Consider the following 24,622-nt stretch of genomic DNA (forward strand, 5'->3'; position numbering starts at 1 on the left):
AAAAACCTCCATCTTCTTTCTCTTTTGTTTATGGGTGCAGGGTTCCCTTTATTGTGTCCATAACATTACGTCTGTCGTGAATATCTCTGGCCAGTACAAAGAAGCCTAAACTTGATCTCCTGTTTAGAGAAATAAAAGTCATGTTAAATAAAAAAATGATTAAAAGTTTGCAAGTGTTGGAGAGCAGGAATGACCAGGAATGTTAAGGTCTAAATGTGACACTGTAACCAGATGTAAAAGCATTTTGTTAGATCCTGAACTTAGCACCTGCTTTGGATTTGTTGGATTTGTTGGGATTTGTAAAACTTTTACATCCTTTCAGCTTTTGATCAGTGATAATTTAGAGAGTTCTAACTGCTTAAATCCCATCCAGAAGAACTAGAGGGTGGGCATTTTCCTCTTACTATCCCTGAAAGATTGACCTGACTTAGGCCCTATTTCTGCCTCCACAGTAACTACTTTGATCAAGAAAATGAGATGGGACTTTATTTGTCCATGAAAGACTGCCGTTCTTGAAGGACACGTTCATCTGTGATTCACAGGGACTCAAAGGAGTTTTGTGGACTCAATTCACCTTTTCATTTTTCAATTTTTTGGTGTCTTTCATCTTACATAGATTGTACCTTTTTACATACTCTCATTTGGTTAAATTATTCTTAGCTTCTATTTTTTGCATTGCTTACTAAGTATTTGCCATAACTCTTGTAAGAAATACAATTCTATATGATTTCTTGCTGTGCTCAATGAACATTTGTTAGAGCAGTGATAAACGAGACATGTGAGATTCCCTGTTTATGTTTACTCTTCTGGCTACTCTAAATGTCCTCTTTCACTGTCTCTCCAAGCTGGTATTGCTCAGTGTGCAACTGGATCACGTTTTGGAGACAATATCCTCAGAGTGACCAAGGTTCCAGCAGTCACATGCTCAACTGGATTGTAGCTCTTCTCAGACTTCCGTGACTTCTCAAATTTCATTGAGGTCTTAAATTTTTTCACCCTTCACTGATGTTTCCACAGAGCTTTCCACCACTATCTTTAAAGAACTACATAAACATTATTAATAACTTTCTGTAATTTCCATTTCACAACTGCCTTTCTGAGATCATCTGAATTCCCCATGCAGTACTGTCCCTTCAAAAATAGGAAAAATGATCATTATTTCCCAGCAAGGCAATGAGATCATGGGGTTCAGATGCCTCCTTTGCACATATGCTATGACTGTGAACACTGCAGTCACTGTCCCATACGAAAATAGCCTTTGTTAAGTTGTTCTACATTTGAGATACTTGTCCGATTCCTGAAAGGAATTGAATGTATCTTAGAATATGGAGAAAGAAATAGTACATGGCTAAAACAGTGTTCCTCACTGGGTAGGACACAATCACTGAACATACAGGCAGGAGAGATGTTTTCCGTGGGAACTAGAGGCCGAGATTCACCCTTGTCCATCTGCTTCAGGGCAGCCCAACATCCCTCTTCTATCTTCCCATCATGGCCCTATCTAGAGTCCTTTCCTCTTGTTCTTCACGGAACATAGAGATACTCACAAAATTGACTCCAGTGCTTCAGGTTACACGCTTATGAAGAACAATAAGATGATGTTTATTAGTTTACAGATAAGAATATACATATTTTATGTCTGATGTTATGGAATGATTTGTCCATTTGTATCTGAAGCCTTTCGGAGCATCTAAAATATTATTTTTAGTCTTTGGGAGCTGCTGAGCTTCATGGGGTCTGAAATAATGGTTCTAAAAACTTTTGGTGATCACCTGCAGACAACATTCCCCATAAATATGCGTGCAGCCCCTTCAAGAAGTAGCGAAGGCCTCTCCCAACCTGTTAGAACCCTCGCGGTGCTTCCGGGCCTTTGGGATGGTCCAGGTGAGAACACCCTTTGCCGCGTCCTCTAGAGCGCTGTGAACTACATTACCCAGAGGACTCCGCGCCGAGAGGCATCAGGATTGAGCCAATGAAGGATCAGGATGAAGACGATTCTGTGCGTACGCGTCGCGTGGAGGGCGGGACTTCCGGAGTCCTCCTGGTGGCGGTCATTTTGGCTGCTCTCGGGTCAGTTCCGCGTCCAGAGCCTTGGGTCGGGGCTGAGGTGAGAGACAGAGAAGGTGCGAGAGGAGGCGCTGTCCCTGCTGCACAGGGCGGGTCAGAGGCTCGGCGACGCCGCCGGGGTACCCGCGCCAGGGCCGGGACAGGACCGCCGTGCCCGGGTCCTCTCCTCTCCCGCCGCTCCCGGCCCCGCTCCGCCCGCAGAGTCCGATGGCGGTGGCCGCGCGGAGGGAGCCGGCTCAGGTCAGTGCTCGTGCTCCGCGCCCTCCCCGCCCTCAGCCCAGCCCAGCCCTAGAGTCCCGAGTGCGGGCGCCGCTCACGGGCCTGCAGCCCAGGCCCCGGTGTCCGGGGCGGGGAGGGCTCGTGGGGCTTGTTTCTGAGAGCCGGCGTGACGGATGTGGGAGAGGGTCCCAGGGGAGGACCCGGCGGGGGAAAGGCCTGGAGGGGTGACTGAGCCGGGGGGAGTCAAGGACCTGGGGTCCGTGTTCTGTGTGGAGTGAACAGTGTGAGGAGGAGTGTCGCCTGCACTGGAGGCTGAGGGGCTGTTCCTTCAATCCAAGGGCCCTGGGAGCGGTGGAGTGTTGTGAACGGAAGAGGAACACTGTGTGTTAGACTTTTAAAAGTTTTCCGAGAGCTGCTCAGAGAGAGAACAGACTGGAATGGGGGTGATGAGGACAGTGAGGCACAGGGAGTTGAGTCCTCGTCCAAAATCATAGAACTGGGAGGAGGGAGCTCTGAGGACTGAAGCAGAGTTTAGTCATTCAGCCTAAGGTCACCTGGTCTCCAGGGCCAGGTAGAGGTACACGAGAAGTTTTAGCCCACTGAAACACACCGTGGTCCCAGCCTCTATGGCTTATTTCTGCCCACAGCTCCCTGTGGCTGAAGAAGAATTTGTGGAACTTAGAGAAGTGGAGGGTGGCCCAGGCTCTCCCTGATTCGGCCCCCACCTATATGAACTTTGAGATTGTGGTGTCCTGGGGCTCTTTGCCTGCCATTATCCCAGCCCTTGTTTTTGGAGACGTGGAAGAAATCCCCTGCAGGCTGAGGGTTGTTTGGAGGAGTTCTTATTTCTGGCCACCAATGGAAAGACTTACAGAAGGTTATCCGAGGAACAGGTACCAGCATATACAAATGCTTGGTAGTGTGGCTGAGCTGAGAACAGAGTACAACAGGTCTCCTTTCTGTCAGGAGCAAAGAGCAGGGGGGGAGGAATGAGTCCTGTAATGTGGCTGCCTGAGAGGTTGAGTATCTATTTTGGAGGTAATGGGAGATTTGGAACAGAGGAGGGAGATGATCTTACTCAGGTCTGAACAGGCTCCATCTGGTTGCAGAGTGGAAAACAGACTTTGGAGGTGAAGGAAGAGGCTACTGTAATAGTCCAGATGAGTGTGTACAGACCAGAGTGGTGACCGTGAAGGTGGGAGAAGTGGTTGGATTCTGGATCCATTTTTTAAGAAGGGCTGCCCAGATTTTCTCAATTTGAGGGTGAGAGACAGAAAAGTAAGAGTCAGAGTTGACACTAAAGTTTTGGTTTTAGCAGATAGAGGGATGGAAGCTTCAACTGAGATGGGATAATCAGTAGTAGGAGTGATTTTCACGAGGGGTATCAGAGTTTTGTTTTTAGCCATATTAAGATTCTAAGACATTTCAGAGAGTGAGTGGTAGCATCAAGTGGGCAGCTGGACCCAGAGGTCTGGAAATCTGGGGAGGGGTTCAGGATAGAGACATCCAAAAGTGGTGGCTATTGTGGGCACCATGGTAAAGCTGTGAATCATACTCACAAGAGGAATTCAGGTCATGGTAATGATATTAGCGGGTCATAAAGAAGAGTATGAGTTCTGAGGACCAGGTCTGTTGCTTGGGCACCTAGTTGGGGGTTATGAGCATAATAAACATTGTATGAGAGAGAAGTTGCTGTGAAAGGAGTATGTGTGGGGAGGATAGTCTTGACAGGTGGCCAAGACTTCCAAGGGAAGAGTGACCATGAGACAGATGTGGAGGCTTAGGACTGATTAAGATAAGATGGATTTACTAGAATTTTGTGGTGAGCTTTGGTGGAATATGGAGTGTTTCAGTCTCGCTGGGGCATAAGGCCATGGGCAAATGTGCTCATCTGTGAGAATCACTACGTCTGGTGGGAGTACCAGTGTGGCTGGGCTTTTAATGAGGGTGAGGTGGAAAGAGGAGGGATTTGGCTGCTGAGGGGACAACAAGTGCAGCATAGAAATGGAAGAGGGCCATGGGTATCTAAAATTCACATTTGGTTCTGTGTGACTAATGTTGAAGCAAGGATTAGAGACAGGCAGAGAGTCCTTCAAAGCAGCCTCCAGTGCTCCCCCTGGTGTTGAGCTCCATTGAGGTCTTGGGTAATACTGTGTCCTGTTAGAGTTTGTCAAACTCTCTCTGGATGCCATGTGCCAAGTCGTTGGGTGAGTCCAAGGAGATGACTATGGTGTGGAGCACGGAGTTGGCGGTGACTGTGGGATGCAACTGTGGGGTCTGAAGATGTGAGACAGGTGCATGTAGAGAGAGAGAGCATGAATTGATGGGCTCTGGGCTCTGGTACGGAAGACTTAAGGGTGAAGGGTGACCCCAGATTGTATTGTGTTGTGAGGCATGATCTGGAGGACCCCAAGGAAATTGCCTAGCAGGAAGGGATGAGGCCCTGTAGTCTTGTCCCTGACCGTAGATGGTGTCTTATCTGCCTACCTGCCTGTAGTTGCTGCGGGCTGGGTACATTGATTAATGGAAGCATAAGGAGAGAGCAGCATCAATCGCATCAGTTCCTGGTATCTCCTCTAAGGTGAGGAGCTTGGGAGGAGGATGGGCGTGTGGTAGATGTGGGGGGGCGGGGATTGTGTGTCCCCAGGAGAGAGGCTGTGGTTTCATCTGGCCTCATCATGACAGGGCAATGTGACTTTGGAGGATGTGGCCGTGTACTTCTCCTGGGAGGAATGGAGCCTCCTTGATGAGGCTCAGAGACACCTGTACCATGATGTGATGCTGGAGAACTTTGCACTCATATCCTCACTGGGTAAGGCCCTCACCCTCCCCAGTGACCTGGGATAGGCTTTGCCTGTCTGCTTTTCCCTAGGGGCTGCTCTGTCCTTCTTATATCCAGACCATGGCACTCCTTCCTTTCCCAGTTCTATGGCTAGTTGCTGTGTTGCTAGGGCTGGGGTGTTTGCACTGCCGTCTTCTCTCCCTGCAGCCCTGATACGTGCTACCCTGAAGCCTAGTAGGGAAGGATTTGGGGTAATCTTTCTGTGTAGTGTTGCAGTCAGCCAGATGGATCCCACCTTGCTTGCCCCCTCCCTGGCTGGGTGACTTTCCAGATCCATGGTACTTACATGGTTCAAGTTTTGCTCTCTTCTTCTAACTAACAGTTCTTCATGCCTACCTGTGCCAGGAATTGTCATCACTGACATGGTCACTACTTATGTGCACCTCAAGCTGTTCTTGTGAGACCCTCATCTGAGGTTATTTTTGTAACATTTAGTTTTCTTTCCTGTGGTCTGTCATGTGATAAGTTGCCCTGGGCTGGTACTGGGCACTTACCTGTCCTGTCTTTCCCTTAGGACTTGTGTTATCCAGGTCCCATATAATTGCTCAACTCAGGTTGGGAGAGGGGAGAGTTCTGGGTGCTTCACAAAATGGATATTACTCTCACCATTGCAGGATGAGCTAGAGGGGACCTGGCCCTGCTGAGCGGCAGCTGAGGGAGAACATGACATCAGGGTTGTGTTCACAGCATACCAAGAACCTGTTCAAACTAGTGTTTTGGTGCCATTGCTGGTGGCCACACCTCATTTTTACCTTTTTTCCCCCTTTCTTTATACTTGGTCAGCTTGTCATTTATATTCTGACTTCTAGTCACTGGCTGCTCCCAACCTTCCTGCCTCCACCTGTTACCCATTCCTCTCCATTGCTGCCTCTGCAGTGTTCTCCAACATTGGCTCATACATAATGGGTGGTGTGCACATATCCTTAATAGTCCTTCACCACCAGCTACTCGTTTACAGTGGAATTCTTCTGTTCCTGGACAAAAACATCTGCAAAACGCTCACCTGTCAGCAGCAGCTAAGGCCCTGCTGAAGGTGATTCTCAGAGAAGTGAGTTGGAAACTCTGCCTGCCTCTCCTCACTTTATGCATCCCATCCTTAATGTCATTCATCTTGTGAGGCCTCCCTACTTCTGTGACCTTTTAGAGTCCCGGTACTGTAAAGCAGCCCCTTCTTATCCTGACTCCAACTCCCTCATTCTGCAAACAACCTCATATATTCATTCTTTGGTGTGTTAAACACATGTTTGTGATGTGACTGCCACTTGTCCCCAGAGACAACATGTACTTCACTGGCATTTCTCTGTTTTCAGGTTGTTTGTGTGGTATAGAGGAGGCACCTTCTGGACAGAGTGTTTCTCTGGAAAGAGTGCCACAAATCAGGATTCCAAAACCAGATCAGTCAACTCAAAAGGCTCATCTTTGTGAGATGTGTGTTCCTGTCATGAAAGATATTTTGTATCTGGCTGAGCATCAAGGAATATATACTGGGCAGAAATCATACACATGTGTGGAATGTGGGAAACAATTCTGTTTCAGTGCAAATCTTCAGCAACACCAGAAGGAGCACAGTGGGAAAAAACCCTACAGCAAGGACATAGAGAGGGCCTCCTTTGTGAAGAACTATGGAAGCCATTCGTCAGGGAAGCTTTTCACCTGTCAGGAGGTTGGAAAAGACTTCTTGGTCAATGTGGGCCTTCTCCAGCACCAGGCCACTCCCAAAGCAGTACTGAGTATGCATAGCAGTACTGAGCTTGAGGAGGCTTTTCACAGTGGAAAAAGTCCTTATAAGTGTGGTGAATGTGGGAAAGCCTTCCGCCGCAAACGTACACTTGTCCAGCACCAGAGAATCCACACTGGAGAAGGACTGTATGAGTGTAGTGAATGTGGGAAAACCTTCAGCTACAAGCACACATTTGTTCAACACAAGACAGTCCACACTGGAGAAAGGCCTTTTGGGTGCAGTGAATGTCAGAAGTCCTTCAGGTTCAAATATAAACTTGTTCAGCACCAGCGTATTCACACTGGAGAAAGACCTTATGTGTGCAGCGAATGTGGGAAAGCTTTTGGGTGCAAATCCAAACTTGTTCGGCACCAGAGAATTCACACTGGAGCAAGGCCTTATGAGTGTGCCGAATGTGGCAAATTCTTTAGACAAAGCTCCAGCCTCGTTCAACACCGAAGAATTCACACTGGAGCAAGGCCTTATAAATGTGGTGAATGTGGGAAATCTTTTAGCCAAAGCTCCATCCTCATTCAACACCGGAGAGTTCATACTGGAGAAAGGCCATATGAGTGCAGTGAATGTGGGAAATCTTTTAGACAAAGCTCTAGCCTCATTCAACACCGAAGAGTTCACACGGGAGCAAGGCCTTATGAGTGCAGTGAATGTGGGAAATCCTTTAGCCAGAGCTTCAGCCTCATTCTACATCGGAGAATTCACACTGGAGAAAGGCCTTATGAGTGCAGGGAATGTGGAAAATCTTTTAGCCAAAACTACAGCCTTATTCAACACCATAAACTTCACAATAGATAAAGGTCTCAAGAGTGCAGCCGACATGAGCAAGCCTTCAGTTAACAGTCTGCTGTGATTCAACACCAAAAACTTCACAACCCAGATAATTTTTTGAATTGAGCAATTGTGGGAAAGCCTTTAGCCAAAGATTTAAACCCATTCAGCATGAGAACTGTCACATAAGCTAATGGCCTTAGATCTTCAGGGAATGTGCTATCTCTTTATTTAGTGTGATGGCACTAGAGAGTCTCTGTGAGGAACCATCTGCCATGAGTTCCAGGTATGTGAGAAGTTTTCAGGAACTGCATTTCATATTCTGACCTGCTCAGGACTCTTGCCAGAGTTATGTCACTGCCAGGTGTTATGGCAGAAGTCATCTCACCTCTACCACCTGGCAGGTCCTCATGGTGTGCATCATTCACCACAGCATGCTCAGAGAAGACAGATGTTTGTGCTCTCTCTCCCATTCTCTAGAGGAAATCATAGTCTGAGCCCCTGGCGGGTTCCACTCTCTTCTCTCTGACTAGTTATGATGTGGACCTGACCCACTTTGGGCCCAAAGGACCCAGTCTGGGAACTGCTGGTGGCTTGTAAAGTTTTACTTTCTTCATGGCATTGTTGGTCTTATGTGATTTTTTTTTTTTTTGATGGATTTTCTAGCCTCCAAGTCACTGACCTGGGATCTCTCTGCCTTACATTGCTCTGGTTTGTGCAATAATAAAAGTCTTATTGTTTAAGTTACCTTTAATCTTGGGAATTTTATTCACTGTGTGGGGTGGGTTGAAAACAGAATTGAGCTCTGCCAGTGTGAAGGGGTAGACAGCTCTCATGAGGGCGTCAGAGGAGACAGTATGATGTCAGAGAGTACCTCTAACTACAGGTTTTTCCCTAATCTGCATCTCTGTGGTAAAATAAAAAAATAAATATTTCGTGTTTGTCCCAGTTCCTGGCACAGAGCCGCTAAAATCCTTGGAATTTCCTGAGTGATGAGTGTCTTTTGTATGATAATGAAATGACTCATGGTGGAGGCCAGTAAAGAGCTTCAGGATGGGGGCTGGTCGCCAAACATTAGAGGGTTAGAACTTTAAGCCCCACCCCTGACATGTCGGGGAGGGGAAGGAACTGGAGATTGAGTTCAGTTACCAATGATTTAGTCAACCATGCATATGTTATAACACCTTGATAGAAACCCCTGAACAGTAGGGTTTGGGGAGCTTCCCTGTTGGTAAACACATCCAGCCAGGAACAGGGGTGCACCCTAACTCCACTGAGATAGAGGCTCCTGTGCTTGGGGTTCTTCTGGACCTCACCCTATGTACCTCTTATCTGGCTGTTGACTTAAGCCCATTATAATAAACTGTAATAGGAAGTATAGCATTTTCCTGGGCTCTGTAAGTCATTCTAGGTTACAGAACAAATTATCAGACCTGAGGGGGTCTTGTAGGAACTCCAAGTTGGTAGTTGTCCTGGCAGAAGTGGGGGTAGCCTAGGGACCCCATTGCATTTGAAGTGGAGGCAGTCTTGTGGAACTGAGTCCTTAACTGTGGGGTCTGTGCTAACTCCAAGTAGTCTGAATTTGAATTGTAGGACGCCCAGTTGGTGTTGGAGAATCAGAGAATTGGTGTTGGAAAGCCATATTTGGTCTCAGAAAAAGCTGCACACTGCACAAGACCTTCTAGGAAAGACTGCAGGCATCTGTGGTCCTAATTTGTGGCCTGGATGCCAGGATTTTTTGTAGGCGCAAAGATCACCCTGAGGTGGGTACAGTTGTGACAACCTACAATGCTTTTAGAAGTACAATATCTAGGGCATGATAATTTCTCCCAATTATAATGACAGAAATCAACAGCATTTGAATTATACAACATGACATTATTAAAGCCTGATTGTCTAGAATGAATTAGGGGAATACAAAGTGTTTAATCTTTCTCTGGCTCTGAAATTGTGAGATACCTGAATATTAAAACCAGTTTTAAAAATCCTCATATCAATAATTACTGTTAAACTTGGAGTTAAACTTGAGGATGATCTCTGCACGGAAAATTTCTTGAGACCCCTGATGGTGACTTCATTGCACAACATCCACCTACACTGTTATCATCGCAGAGAACATTTTTTTTTTTCTTCCATTGAGGAAGATCAGCCCTGAGCTAACATCCATGCCAGTCCTCCTCTTTTTTTGCTGAGGAAGACTGGCCGTGGGCTAACATCCGTGCCCATCTTTCTCCACTTTATATGGGATGCCGCCGCCGCAGCATGGCCTGACAAACGGTGCATCGGTGCAGCGCCTGGGATCCGAATCTGGGCCCCCAGCAGCGAAGCGCGAGCACTTAACCAGTACGCCGTGGGGGCGGCCTCAGAGAACCATTATTGCAGTCTCCATATTCCATTTGCTCAGTCACCATCTCTTACAAAGACCCTCACTAGTTGCCTTTTGTTTTAAGGAGAAGACATGTTGCAAAGCTGAGCTACAGTTTTAAGATTTTTTTAAAATTCTAAAATTTTTTTTTTACTCCAATTCTGCAATCTTTGATTTGACATCCAGAATGCTAAGGGCTTCTTGAAATCTTATTTTTGCTTTGTACACTAACCTCACTTTGATTTTTATATGGACTCAGTGGCATCTCATGATGTGTCATAGGCTATTTGTAGTGGAATACATAATTCCTATTTATGGTTCTAATGGGAACTTATAGCACAACCACTAGATCCCAACAATTAGGGAAGTGTGCTTGTACCCTGCGCCAGTACCCTTGGCCCAATTGAACATGCCAGCCACTTACAGCACAGAGCATAAGCTGGTTGCAGATAGAGGAGAAGGCCAGATCCACGATCTGAGGTCACAAACATGTTCTCTACTGTTTTTTTTTTTAGACTTTATTTATTTATTTTTTTTGTGAGGAAGATCAGCCCTGAGCTAACATCCATGCCAATCCTCCTCTTTTTGCTGAGGAAGACCAGCTCTGCGCTAACATCTATTGCCAATCCTCCTCCTTTTTTTCCCCCAAAGCCCCAGTGGATATGTCATAGTTGCACATCCTTCTAGTTGCTGTATGTGGGATGAGGCCTCAGCACGACAGGAGAAGCGGTGGGTCGGTGCATGCCTGGGATCTGAACCCGGGCCGCCAGTAGCGGGGCATGCGCACTTAACCGCTAAGCCACGGGGCCGGCCCTGTTCTCTACTCTTTAGAGCCAAGTAACTCCCTGGACTCAACAATCACTGTTCTAACATCTACTGCTTCCATTGGCTAAAAAGACTCCATATTTTGATTAGTACTGGTTAGCTGACTAACTTCTGTCACCTTCAAGCCTCACGTCACTTAGTTGAAGAATGTCCAAATAATCTGGGACCTCTCTTCTAGCCTGAATTGTCCTAATTATCTGTAAATAATTTAGTCCATCTACTCAAAGAGCTGTCATTACTGATCTATCACTTAAAATCTTCCCAAATCCTGGTCAAGGACTTTATGTGGATCCCTCAGCTGTCCCCTATTCCACCAGCCCCTTCCCCTCTTCTGCTACTTGCCTGTCCAGCTTGGTGTTCCTAGCTCAGTATATCCACTAAAATCTCAAGAATGCCAAATAAATATGTTACTTTATAAAGTTCCTCCAGGATTACTTCTGTCTATATTAATATTCTGCCACTTTTATACAGAGAATAGAAAATTATTTTATTTTTATTTTATTTTTTATTTTTATTTATTTATTTGGGTGAGGAAGATTAGCCTTGAGCTAACATCTGTTGTGAATCCTCCTCTTTTTGCTTAGGAAGATTGGCCCTGGGCTAACATCTATTCCCATCTTCCTCTACTTTATTTGTGGGAAGACTGCCACAGCCTGGCTTGGTAAGCAGTGCCTAGGTCCACGCTCAGGATCCGAACCCGCAAACCCCGGGCTGCCGAAGCGGAGCCTGTGAACTTCACTACGCCACCGGCTCAGCCCCAAGAATAGAAAATTATTTGATTTCTTTTGACAACACCTTCTGCCTCCTAAATCTAGAACAAATCCCTTATGGGCTCCCTTCTGTTGAAATGGAAATGATGCCTCCCCTCAATGTAGGGTCAATCCCTCCATTAATGCCACCTAAGGATGACTTCCCTGTGTCTTAGCTTCTGAGGGGTTTTGTTCTTGGTTTATCAAGTTTCTTGACTAATAAGCCACCCATCACTGATCTTCAGTCTCTTCCTCTCTTTTACAAATAACATTGATAAAGTTTGTGTACTTCATAAAATAACTACCTTTCACTCTATGATCTAGTACATTTTCTGTTCTACCATTTCTCTCCCTCACTCTTTATGGCTAAACTTTTATGAACCTTTTCTCTCTCTTTGTTTCTATTACCTGAACTCTTGTGTACAGTCATACACCACATAATGACATTTCAGTCAACGATGGACTGCATTTCCAATGGTAGTCCCATAAGGTTAGTACCACATAGCCTACATGTGTAGTACGCCATACCGTCTAGATTTGCATAAGTACACTCATGTTCGCACAATGAAATTATCTAACACATTTCTCAGAACATAGCCCCATTGTTAAGCGACACATGACTAGTTCTCATTCAAATGAGAGTTTTTATCTTCACGACTTCATCATCATTAATGAACTTCTATAAACAATAATGACATCTAAGGTTTTCCTTAAAGTTCCTTTCAGCAGCTTTTGACACCACTGATTTTTTTGTGTGTATTCTAACTGAATATGCTGGCTTTAAAAAAATAATGCTTTCCTTTAACATTGTGATAAACAAGAGCTCAATCATCAGTCATTTCTCTCTTCGCAATCTATACACATTCTATTGGTGATCTTGTGCAATGGCATGGTTGTAAAGAGCGTTATAAGCTCAAAACTTCCAAATGTGTATCTCCTTCCAAAAATCCAGGGATAATTAATTATCTATTTGCAACCTATTCCTGGGCATCTAGTAGACATCACAGACTCAACACCTTCAAGCTTCTCTTGAGCTTTCTTTTTTAAAAATTTTTTAAATTTTATTTTTTTAGAGAAGTTTTGGGTTCACAGCAAAATTGACAGGAAGGTACAGAGATTTCCCATATACCCCATGTCCCCACATGCATAGCCTCCCCCATTATCAACATCCCCCACTAGAGTGGTACATTTGTTACAACTGATGAACCTCCAGTGACATATTATCACCCTAAGATGATGGTTTACATTAGAGTTCACTCTTGGTGTATATTTTATGGGTTTGAATAAAGGTATAGTGACGTGTATTCACTATTATAGTTCCATACGTACAGATTAGTTTCACTGCCCTAAAATTTCTCTGTATCATTGCCCTAAAAATTCTCCACCCATTCATCCCTCCCTCACTCCTAACCCCTGACAACCACTGATATTTTTACTGTCTCCATAGTTTTGCCTTTTCCAGAATGTCATATAGTTGGAATCATACAGTATGTAGCCTTTTCAGATTGGCTTCTTTGACTTAGTAATATGCGGTTAAGTTTCTTCCATGTCTTTTCATAGCTTGATAGCTCATTTTCTTTTTAGTGCTGAATAATATTCCATTTTCTGGATGTACCACAGTTTATTTATCCATTCACCTACTGAAAGACATCTTGGTTGCTTCCATGTTTTAGCAATTATGAATAAAGCTGTTATAAACATCCATGTGCAGATTTTTGTGTGGGCATAACTTTCAGCTCCTTTGGGTAAATAACAGGGAACATGATTGCTGGATTGTGTGGTAACCCTATGTTTAAATTTGTAAAAACCTGCCAGACTGTCTTCCAAAGTGTCTGTGCCATTTTCCATCCCCACCAGCAATGATGAGAGTTCCTGTTGCTCCACATCCTCACCAGCATTTGGTGTTATCAGTGTCAGCTTTCTTTTAACTCCGCTCTGGCCACAGCTTTCCCATTCTCAGTCAATGCCAACTCCATCTTTCCAGTTGCTAAGACTAAAAATCTAGGGGTCATCCCTGACTCATTTTTTTCATACCACAGAACAGTCCTACAGGAAATCTGATTGGGTCTACTTTCAGAATATATCATGAATCTGACTGCTTTGCATCAAAATATATCATGAATCTGACCGCCTGCCCCCAGCCTGATTAGAGTCGCCATCCTCTACCTGGATTTCTGCAACCATCATCTATCTGATCTTTATCCTACGCTTATTCTTTTCCAGCGTATTCTCAACTCTCCAGCTAACATAACCCTTTTAAAGTACAAATCAGGTAATGTCCGTCTTTTTTTTTTTTCTGGGAAAGATTTGCTCTGAGCTAACATCTGTTGTCAATCTTCCTCTCTCTCTCTTTTTTTCCCCCAAAGCCCCAGTATATAGTTGTATACTCTAGTTGTAAGTCCTTCTAGTTCTTCTATGTGAGCCACCTCCACAGCATGGCTACTGACAGACGAGTGGTATGGTTCCACACCGGGGAACCAAGCCTGGACTGCTGAAGCAGAGGATGCTGAACTTTAACAACCAGGCCATCAGCGCTAGCTCAGGTTATGTCCATCTTTGACCAAAACTCTGGAAAGGCTTCTCATTTTACTTAGAGAAGATTCAAAATTTTTACAAGACCCTGAAGAGCTTCAGAGGTCTTTAGCCCACGTGCCCCTCGGACCTCCTCTTTTAAACTCTCTGCCTCACTCATCTAGTTCCATGGGCATCGGCACCTGGCTTTGCATGGGACATGACACTGGCTGATGCCTGTGCTTGGATCATATGCACAAAAATGCCACATGGCTTAATTCTTCACCTTTTTTCAAGTCTTGCCTGAAGTATCCATTTGTCCATGAGGTCTCCCATTACTAGTCTATTTAATATTGCACACTGTCATTCCCTGCTTTTCCCCAAATCCAACTTTTGTCCCCCCAAGACACCTATCATCATATAGCATGATGTATACTTATTATTCATTATTGTCTAATATCCGTCTTTCTGAACTTCAATAGAGCAAGTTCTTCCACACAAACCCCTCATATATCACATACACCGAGAATAATGTATGACGTACTTTAGGTGCTTTTTATTGAGGTGTTTATTGAACACCTCAATAAAAGTGTCTATTGAGGTGTTTATTGAAGTAGGGAATAAAAGTTGCCTCACTTTCTTCATGTTCATTTGTAACACTTTTGCAATTTTTACTTAATGGTTCTTTCTTTTCCTCTTCCTTCTAGGCTACAATTGGGCAGTGTCCTGAGAAATGAAAAAGAATCATATTGGGGAGGCAAAATCCTCAGGTTTGGCAGAAACACAGTGCAGCCTTGAACTACGCATCCTTCTCTTACTTTATACACCTTAGTGTCCTTGTCTCATCTGTATACACCTTAGTGTCCTTGTCTCATCTGTCATTTCCACCTGATACTTTTTGGACAACTTAGCTTTGTTTTCCCCTAGCTGTTCCTGCTTCTCTTTCTTTCTGAAATAATCACTACTAATAGCTTCTAGTAATTTGTACATTTTACAATTTTTTTTTTCAGAGATAATCTCCAGTCCCCATGCAGACACTGTCACTGCACTTATAGGTAAAATGATGATCACTCCCCAGCAGGGAGATGAGATCATGGAACCCAAACCTTTATCTCAAGGGTAAGGTGCCCCCTTTACACACATGCTCCAAATCTGACCACGACATCTGCTATCCCAGCAGGGAACGACATTTGGTAAGTGAAACTTTTTTTTATATAAAGAGACAGATTCTTAGAGGAATATGATACTGCTTAGAAAACGTTTTCAGAAATATTATGTGTAAATATAATCTTATTTTCCTGGGGTGAGAACATGGACACAAATATATGCAGGAGGGATATTTTCTGAGGGTTCCCAAAAACCCAACATTCCTGTCCCTGGGCTGTCTGACTTCTTTCTCTGCCTTCTCTGTCATAGCCTTCTCTGAATTTTTGACGTTAGGGAGCAGGAATCATCAGGTAATATTACCGCGTTCAAATCTACATGTGGCCTTGACATTTAACTGGATGTAAAGGTCCTTTGATAGTCCCCTGATATTAGCAGCTGCTTTGAATCTATTGTGGTTTCTAAAGTCATTACCCTGACTCAACCTCACAAGCAGTCATAACTTGGTCTGTTCTAACCACCAAGATCCCAGTCAGAGGAGCCGTTGGTAGGGATTATCCTGCCACTTTCCCAGGCAGTAAAATATACTTCCTACTTGTGCCTCCACAGAAAGCAATTTGATCAAAGAAATGACATGGGGCTTTATTCGTACATGAATGTCTGCGTTCTTAAAGGACATGTGGGACCAGAATTCACAGAACGTCTGTGTCTACATTCTTTGTCCAAACTCTGTTGTTCTCATTCCTGCTCAAATTCATTTTCATGATTTATCTTTATTATGATTATGATTCATGGGCAATCCTCGTATCTCTTTCTCTTATTTGTATTTGTTAATCAATTTCTAATGTGTATTTTTTTAAATTTTACCAATGATTTCCTAAATTTTTCAACTGATGTTATAAATCTTCTAACTTTTTCTTAAGAAATATTTGAACAAATTTATATGCATATACGAAAAATAAATGTTCTTTTCTCTTTCACTTTCCCACTTCTCTAAACTCAGATAATACTGGGTTTATGATCTGTTATCAATTATTGTGTGTCCTTCCAGAAATGTTTCAATTCATTAACATTTACTTTTCTTAATTAATCTGTACTTTACCAAGATTCCAGTGTTTCCCAAACTTTAATGCCAGTTACACAATTTATTATACTTTAATAATTTATTGCCTATTGATGTAAATAAGTGAAATATTATTACAAAAATGAAGACAGTTGTTGTTTGATGAATCCTAATTTAATTCTCTGCAAAACATCTAGCATTTAGGTGGTTATAAAAAATTGATATCTAATTAAATGTGGATAATGAAACAGGACATTTTTACCTAATAATATTTTATAAATCTAGAAAGATCCTACTCTTATACCATTATACAGATTTTCAAACTGAGAAACCATAATTAATTCATTTTATGTTTGTGTAGATAAGGTCATGTGAGATTCCAATAAGAAGATTTATTACTCAGAGTGAGGATGTGAACTTGAATTAGCTATTTGGCAAATGAGTGTATTTTTACATATAAATGATGTCTCCTTTTAAATTTATTATGCATTTGTCTCATAATTTCTAAGAAAAACCACATTTTATATTTATTATTTTTTCTTTTAAAAATGCTTATTTGTATAACTTTCAATGTTAGAAAATATGATAATTTATCTCATTTATTAGGGTGAGCTCTTAGAATATAATTGATTGCCTCCCCTTTCCACTGTTATATAAAATACTTTATATTAGTTTGTGCTTCATCTTTTTTTTTTTTTTTTTTGTGGGGAGGATCAGCCCTGAGCTAATATCAGTGCTAATCCTCCTCTTTTTGCTGAGGAAGACCGGCTCTGAGCTAACATCTATTGCCAATCCTCCTCCTTTTTTTTTTTCCCCCCAAAGCCCCAATAGATAGTTGTATGTCATAGCTGCACATCCTTCTAGTTGCTGTATGTGGGACACGGCTTCAGCATGGCCGGAGAAGCGGTGCGTCGGTGCGCGCCCGGGATCCGAACCCGGGCCGCCAGCAGCGGAGCGCGCGCACTTAACCACTAAGCCACCGGGCCGGCCCTCTAATAAGTTTAAAGTACTGTATGTCTTCTGTCTTATGCAGTGCTTACTAAGTGCTTATCACAAGTCATGTTTCCAAAAAATATATACACTCCTATAGGGTTTATCTTTTGGATTTAGATTTTTGTATTTATATACATGTTTTTATTTTTAAAATATTAAAACATTTTAAAAATATGTATATAAATGTTCTTATTTGTCTAAATGGCATGCAGTAGAAATTTAGCTTTGGGCCGGCCCAGTGGCCTAGGGGTTAAGTTCTTGCACTCCGCTTTGGTGGCCCCGGGGTTTCAGCGGTTTGGATCCCGAGGGCGGACTTGTGCACCCCTTATCAAGCCACGCTGTGGCAGCGTCCCGTATAAAGTAGAGGAAGATGGGCACGGATGTTAGCCCAGGGCCAATCTTCCACAACAAAAAGAGGAGGATTGGCAACAGATGTTACCTCAGGGCTAATCTTCCTCAAAAAAAAAAAAAAAGAAAGAAATTTAGCTTTATCTTTTCAAATGTATGTAAATATTTTAATAATATGTATTGAATAAACTTTTCTTTCCCAACTAATTTTTAAATTCCTTTTTATTCACACTAAGTTCTTTTTTTTTTTTTTTTTTAGATTTTATTTATTTATTTTCCCCCCAAAGTCCCAGTAGATAGTTGTATGTCATAGTTGCACATCCTTCTAGTTGCTGTATGTGGGACACAGCCTCAGCATGGCCGGAGAAGCAGTGCGTCGGTGCGTGCCCGGGATCCGAACCCGGGCCGCCAGCAGCAGAGCGTGCACACTTAACCGCTAAGCCACGGGGCCGGCCTGTACACTAAGTTCTTACTATTTTTCATACCTGTAAATCTTTGTCTCTCTATCTTATATATAAAAATATCTATCGAATTTTATCTCTCTCTATCTGCCTATCTCCCTGCATATCAAATACTTTGCAACATTTTGTAGACTCTGTCCATGATCTGTGTCATAGCCTCAATTTTACTCTCTGATTAGTGACTAAAACAAGCTATAATTGCATGTTTTTCAATAACATATAATTAATCCTCGCATTAAACTCAATTTTATTTATTTCTCTTCTTTTTCACTAGCTCAGGAAACTTGTAAATGTTATTATTTGGTTATAAGTTACAGTATTTTATGGATTTATTTACAATGTTAAAGCTTCCCATGTGGGAACATGGCTTATCTCTGCTTTATTTTAAGTAATGCATTTTCTTTCAATGTTTCTTCTACATTTCTGTGATTTTATGGTTGAATCGCATAATTAAGCATATCTTTCATAATATTTTTTGCTCATCATATTTTTAAATACAACACCATCTCTAGAAAAAAATTGTAAATTACTACTTTTTAAACATAGCATTTGTGTATATTTTAAATACTTACTAGTATTAATCAGAATTCATTTTATTTATAGTATTTAGCAATTATGCACCTGCATCCTTTCTGAATGTTAGATGTGTGGTTTTGTGATTTCCATAAATACAATCAGGATTATATTTCATCTTATTGATGGGCTATGCCAAAAATATATTGAACAAAACATGGTGATGTGCAGCATTGTGATCTTATTTCTGACCAATTTTTAAGTGCTCCTAATATTTAACCACTGTAATACAAAAAGAAAAAGGAAAAGCAGGGCAAAACAACCAATACTCAGTAATTTTGGAAGAAATAAAAGTTGTGCATGAGGTAGTGTCCCCTTGATAAACTGCATCTTTATTTATTGCTGAGGCCCGTGATTGGAAGCCCAGGTACTACTTCTAAACAGTAGATGTGCTTTGCCTGCCTGTATAGTGCTTTCATTGGAACCTTGTTTTTATAAAAATTGAGAATATTGCAGAAACCAACCTGGATTTGTTGCTGTGGTAATACAAGTACAAAATTGGTCAGAGTGGGAAACACCACCGAAATTGTAGCAAACAGAGGACAAACTCAGTATTTGTCAATTATTGCAACAAATACTTTCCAACTTAGACCATCTGCAAAAGAGAAGAAGGTAATGATACGAAACACGTGAGCCCATCTCCACGGCTACAACAGAAACCACCCAGGGCCAAACTCACTTCATCTGTGAACTCCCCCCATCTTCCATCCAGCAAATATTCATAGATTCTTGTATTGCCCTGTCGACCTCTGGACCCCTCCATTAGGACATTCATTGTGGACCTGTCACCTGTGGGGTCGTACAGTCATATGATTATTGCCTCAATTTAGGTCATGTTCTACTTCTATTCCCCTTTTCTTTTATTAGGAAGAGAAAATTCCTGAAGGAAAAATTTAGATAGAAAAAAATATCTTAATTCTTTCCTTTTATTTTCCCCTTTTCAATGTGTTGATTTGGTCTTCTATCATCCTCCAAATGTAAGGTTATTTTTTTAAAAGTAGTGATACAAATGTATTTTTAAAACATGTTTATTTGTTTTAATTTATTAAAATTACTATTTGAGGGGGCCAGCCCTGTGGCACAGTGGTTAAGTGTGGGCACTCAGCTTCGGCGGCCCGGGGCTCACAGGTTCAGATCCTGGGCGCGCACCAACGCACCACTTGTCAAGCCATGCTGTGGCGGCATCCCATATAAAGTAGAGGAGGATGGGCACAGATGTTAGCCCAGGGCCAATCTTCCTCAGCAAAAAAGAGGATTGGCATCAGATGTTACCTTAGGGCTAATCTTCCTCACCAAAAGAAAAAAAAAATTACTGTTTGATGCTGAAAGTATCGTACACTTTGCCATTGGGAATCCTTCATGTTACCTCTTGGGTCCTGTTTACATAACCCCAGTGGTTTGGGGTGGCTCCTTTGTTTTCTTGTACAATGAGAAGTTCTGAGATCATTTTCTATACCTTCTACCCCAGATGTGGATTCATTCATTTCTTCAGGAAGCTCTGATATCTTTTAATAAAATAGTATGTATACACTATATGTGTGTGTATATATATAATATATATGATTACAGAATTAAGATACCAATTATTTTACTCATGATATTATAACTGCAATAATTTGCTCTTATTGTGTTCACATATTAATATAGAATATACGTTCAAATTATGGTGTTTAAAATACAATAGAAGTAATTTCTTTTGGCTAAACCCAAATTTGGCACACATTTAGGTTTATTTCTTTATTTTTTCATTTTTATGTTTGTGTTTTATAATATTTTTGTTACCATATTTAGTTAGAATGTGTAAAAAGTTTTAAACCAAAGCCACAAACCAGATATACTGAGAGCAATCTAACTTCATACTTTCTCCTCTACTCTGTCACCACTATCACCTATAAAAATAAAAAATTATTTTTATAATTTTTAAATACATTCTTCTATTTAAAAAATATTACCATATACACATAGTAAATGGATAATATATTAGTTATACTCCCTTTATTAGGAAAATAAGGCTAACTGCACAAAATATTCTGACACTTTCTATTTTTTACTTAATTGTATGTCTTGGAAATGCAGCCGTAGAGAGAACTTTACTCATCATGGCTGCCTAGTGCTCCATCGTGAAAATGCACGATTGATTCAGTCTCCCATGGTTTGACATTGAGTTGGTTCCAGTCTTTGTTATTATAAATAATTCTGCATGAAATTGTTTTGCACATATGAAAGGCATGTCTAAATATTCATATTGAGTTGAAAAATTATGCAACCAGAGAAATTTTCTTGGTATAATGAGAGTAACCAAATTTTCTATTTTAGTCTCCAGATTCCTGTGATTCAAATAAAATCAGCCACCAATATCCCCTTTAAATTGATGAAATGGTTTCTACAAAATTAAATTTGGAAATTATTTTCCTTACTCAGACTGGAGTTGGGATCCTTGGAAATTCCTCACTTTTTTGTCTTTATATCTTTATTTTGCTCACTAGGCACGTGTTGAGACCCACAGACTTGATTCTCATCCAGCTAGTCATAGCTAACAACTTGGTTCTTTTTAATAAAAGAATTCCTCAGACAATGGCAACATTTGAGTTGAAATATTTCCTGGATGATGTTGGATGTAAACTTGTCTTCTATTTACACAGAGTGGCCAGAGGGGTTTCCCTCAGCACTACCTGCCTCCTCAGTGGCTTCCAGGCCGTTAAGCTCAACCTTAATACCTCTAAGTGGATAGAGCTCAAGAGTAGATTCCCAAAGTGTGTTGACTTCTGCTATTTCCTCTGCTGGATCTTGCATCTCCTATTAAATATCTTTATTGCTATGAATGTTACTGGACCAAGAAAGAGCAAAAACACGAGTATGGGGAAAATTTATGAATACTGTAGTTCACCCATTCCAAATGAATTCGTAGTCTCACTACATGCAGTCATGTTCTCCTTCATTGATCTTACATGTTTGGACTTCATGGCCTGGTCTAGTGGCTCCATGGTCCTTGTCTTGCACAGGCACAAGCAGCAAGTCCAACACATTCACAGCAGCAGCCTTTCCCCCAGAACTTCCCATGAGGCCAGAGCCACACGCACCATCCTGTTCGTGGTGAGCATATTCATCTCCTTTTATTTTCTCTCTTCCATTTTGTCTCTTTGGGTAACACTGATTGTGAACCCAAGCCACTGGCTAATGAATACCTCTGCACTGATGTCTTCAGGCTTCCCGACATTCAGTCCCTTTGTGCTCCTTGGCAGTGACACCTGGGCCTCTCAGTTCTGGTCTGCCTTCTGGGGAAGAAAAATAATTTCTCCAAGTATTGTCTCTGGACAGTAAGTTCCCTCTAGAACATCCTATCATTTATTTAATCATTTTTTTGTGTGTTTGTAGGCTTGTGTTTTATGCCATATAATCTGTCTCCACATTGGGATTCAGCATGGGAAAATCCCAACTCAGCAAAAATAACCCTGGCCTCATACTGCTTTTAAGATTGCTGGAAAATGGTGTAAATAATGACTCAAAGATGACTTTCTAAAATTATGTAATGCTATTCACTAGAGAACATCAGGCAATAATGATAATGACATATAGGGGGCTTTTCAGTGTTTGGGAATTCTGGAGTAGAAACTCACTGTTGATTCACACTTTGAAGTGGCATCCAAAAGATTTATTGAATTGTCAAAGCATGTTGAGTGAAAGCTGTTTCAAGTGAAAAGAAAATGAGCTGAGAATATACTGAATTGGTACAGCACGGGTGAACTTCAAAGAATTGAAGCAAGTTCATGGCGTTTGGCAAAGAGTATGTAGCATTCAGTATGGCGAGAAAGGAAAGTAGGAGATATCTTCTGGCAGGTGTTGGAGGTCGTGTCAATGATCAAAACTTTTCATAGGAAAGATCATGGATCTCTGAGAATTTTTGTCCAGTCAGTGAAATAATCAAAATTGCTTGTGATAAATTTATTTTGGTACACATTATAGTTTACCACTATTTTACCTTAGTTTACAATATTTTTTCATTTAAAAAAATAAGTAGTAAAATAATTTCCAATTTACCAATATTTAGGAGTCAGATCTGACAGAGAGTCTCTTCTTGACCAAACGTTAGTCAGGCTCCTCTGAATCTTCTTCCCGACTAGGTTTCAACTTTTGAACTTCAGTGCCCAATTTTAGCAAGAATCCTGTTAAGTCAGTTTAGCCAGAATCCATCCCACTTAATATCTGATCACCCTGGATATCTGATCAACCTCCTCATTCCCACCATTCCCCCAGGTGATAGCTGACCACCCTGGTCTGCCTTCAGCAAGAATCCTGTTAGGTCAGTTTAACAAGAATCCTGCCTTACCCCTGAGATTTCCTCTTAGTAATTTTCCATTCACTGACCCCTACCCTGCTCCTTGATTATAAATCTCTACTTGTTCATGCTGTATTCGGAATTGAGCAGAGTTCTATACTGAGGTCTCCTTTCCCCCATTGGCAATTGTTCCTGATTAAAACCTGCTTTTACCACTTTAACTGTTGTCCAGCTCTGGTTTTCTTTAACAAATCTTGAAAATTATTTTTTTTTATGAAATAAAATTAATTTTTAGGAAATTTTGTCAGTCATTGGTACTCAAAGGAAACTTTCAAAGAGTTTCCTTTTCATTTCACCTGTATTTTCCATCTTTAAATAACCATTTGACTTTTATTACTACTAACTTTACAAACATAATGGTCATTAAAACATATATGTGGCAAAACATACGATTTTGCATTTCTATGTTGTCTATTTAACTAAAATTGTCTTGAAAATTTATTTTATTTTTGAAAGTGTCTAACGTAAAATACAGTTTAATGTATATGCATATAAAATCTGTACATAAATTATCTAAGTATCATTTTAGTACAATATATTTAGGCAACATGGTTGTTATGAATGATAAATCGTGATGAAATAAATAAATTTCTGGACTGTAATAAACTTAAGAGCAACACTGTGTCTCATAGAAAGAGCTATTTCTTTTTTTCATTAGCCTATTTCCTCTAGTTGAAAATCTGCACATTTTCTTTAAGGAGTTTAATTTGTGTTAATATTTTTCATGGGCTTAAGGTTTTACATAAGCACTCAGTGGCTTACCTCAAATAGGGCTCCATTACCTAGGAATGTAGAATCATTTAAATGCTTCTGGAACAAAACTGTGTGCTCTATATCGTCCCAGGGCCGGGTACCAGGCAAGCAGAGACCACTGCTACAACCCAAAACCCAGTGAAATTGTTCAAACTAGCCAATCCTGTTTACTTTGCCCTGCCTTTCATGCAGAAGACACAATAAAGACTCTGTCATAGGCTTTCCCTTGGCTCCTGCTTCTACCTCCTAACCAAAAACTGGTGTTCCTTTTGTGGCTTTGTCACTGACTAATTGCCCTGAGGAGCTCAAAGGTGGGTTAGGAAGCCTTTAACTGTTTAAGAGATGCAGTCACCAACCACCCTGAACCAGACCAAGCCCCACCACAAGAGGAGGCCTATGACCTTTGCCTCATTTTTAATGCTAAGATCTCTCTGGGAGGAGCTTAGGCCTTATTAACATAACCTGCAGTGTACGTGGCCAACTGAGCCTGCCCAAGCCAATACCCACCTCTCCCTTTTGAATTTTCATTCCCCATCCGAAATAAAAGGTCCCTGCTACCCTTTGCTCAGGGACAGCCACAACTTTGGAAGTGATTCTGCATGGCCTCCTATTTGCTGCAAATAAGTTCTACTTTGTGTGACAACTACTTCTGGTCTAGAGTCTGATTGTAACTCACCAGGAGGCAAACCCATTTTTGGTTTGGGAACAGCTTTCTTGGTATGCTGTGCCTCTCATTTCTAGGGGAATTGTGAGTAACATTAGACTTTTCTTTCAATGGCATCTACCTATCCATGTCATCACTCAGTCACCTTTATAAATTAAGACCTGGGCACAAATCAGCCTCCCTTGGCTGTATAATATTACATCTCATCCTCCCACTTCTCAGTCTCCTCACCTTCTCTCTTTT

General features: G+C 41.6%; 1 protein-coding gene across 1 annotated transcript in view; it reads left to right on the forward strand.

Moving 5' to 3' along the window:
- The first annotated feature begins 2,215 nt into the window (after positions 1-2,215).
- The window catches only part of ZNF134 (zinc finger protein 134), a 34,433-nt gene continuing 12,026 nt past the window's right edge, over positions 2,216-24,622 (forward strand). The window contains exons 1-3 of the mRNA XM_058530577.1: positions 2,216-2,307; positions 4,972-5,098; positions 6,439-8,381. Of these exons, the coding sequence (XP_058386560.1) occupies positions 2,275-2,307; positions 4,972-5,098; positions 6,439-7,661 (1,383 nt within the window). The 5' untranslated portion in view covers positions 2,216-2,274 and the 3' untranslated portion in view covers positions 7,662-8,381. Of the gene's footprint in view, positions 2,308-4,971; positions 5,099-6,438 lie in introns of the transcript that reaches the window.

Source organism: Diceros bicornis, chromosome 34 (genome assembly GCF_020826845.1).
Source record: "Diceros bicornis minor isolate mBicDic1 chromosome 34, mDicBic1.mat.cur, whole genome shotgun sequence".
Taxonomy (NCBI): Eukaryota; Metazoa; Chordata; class Mammalia; order Perissodactyla; family Rhinocerotidae; genus Diceros; species Diceros bicornis.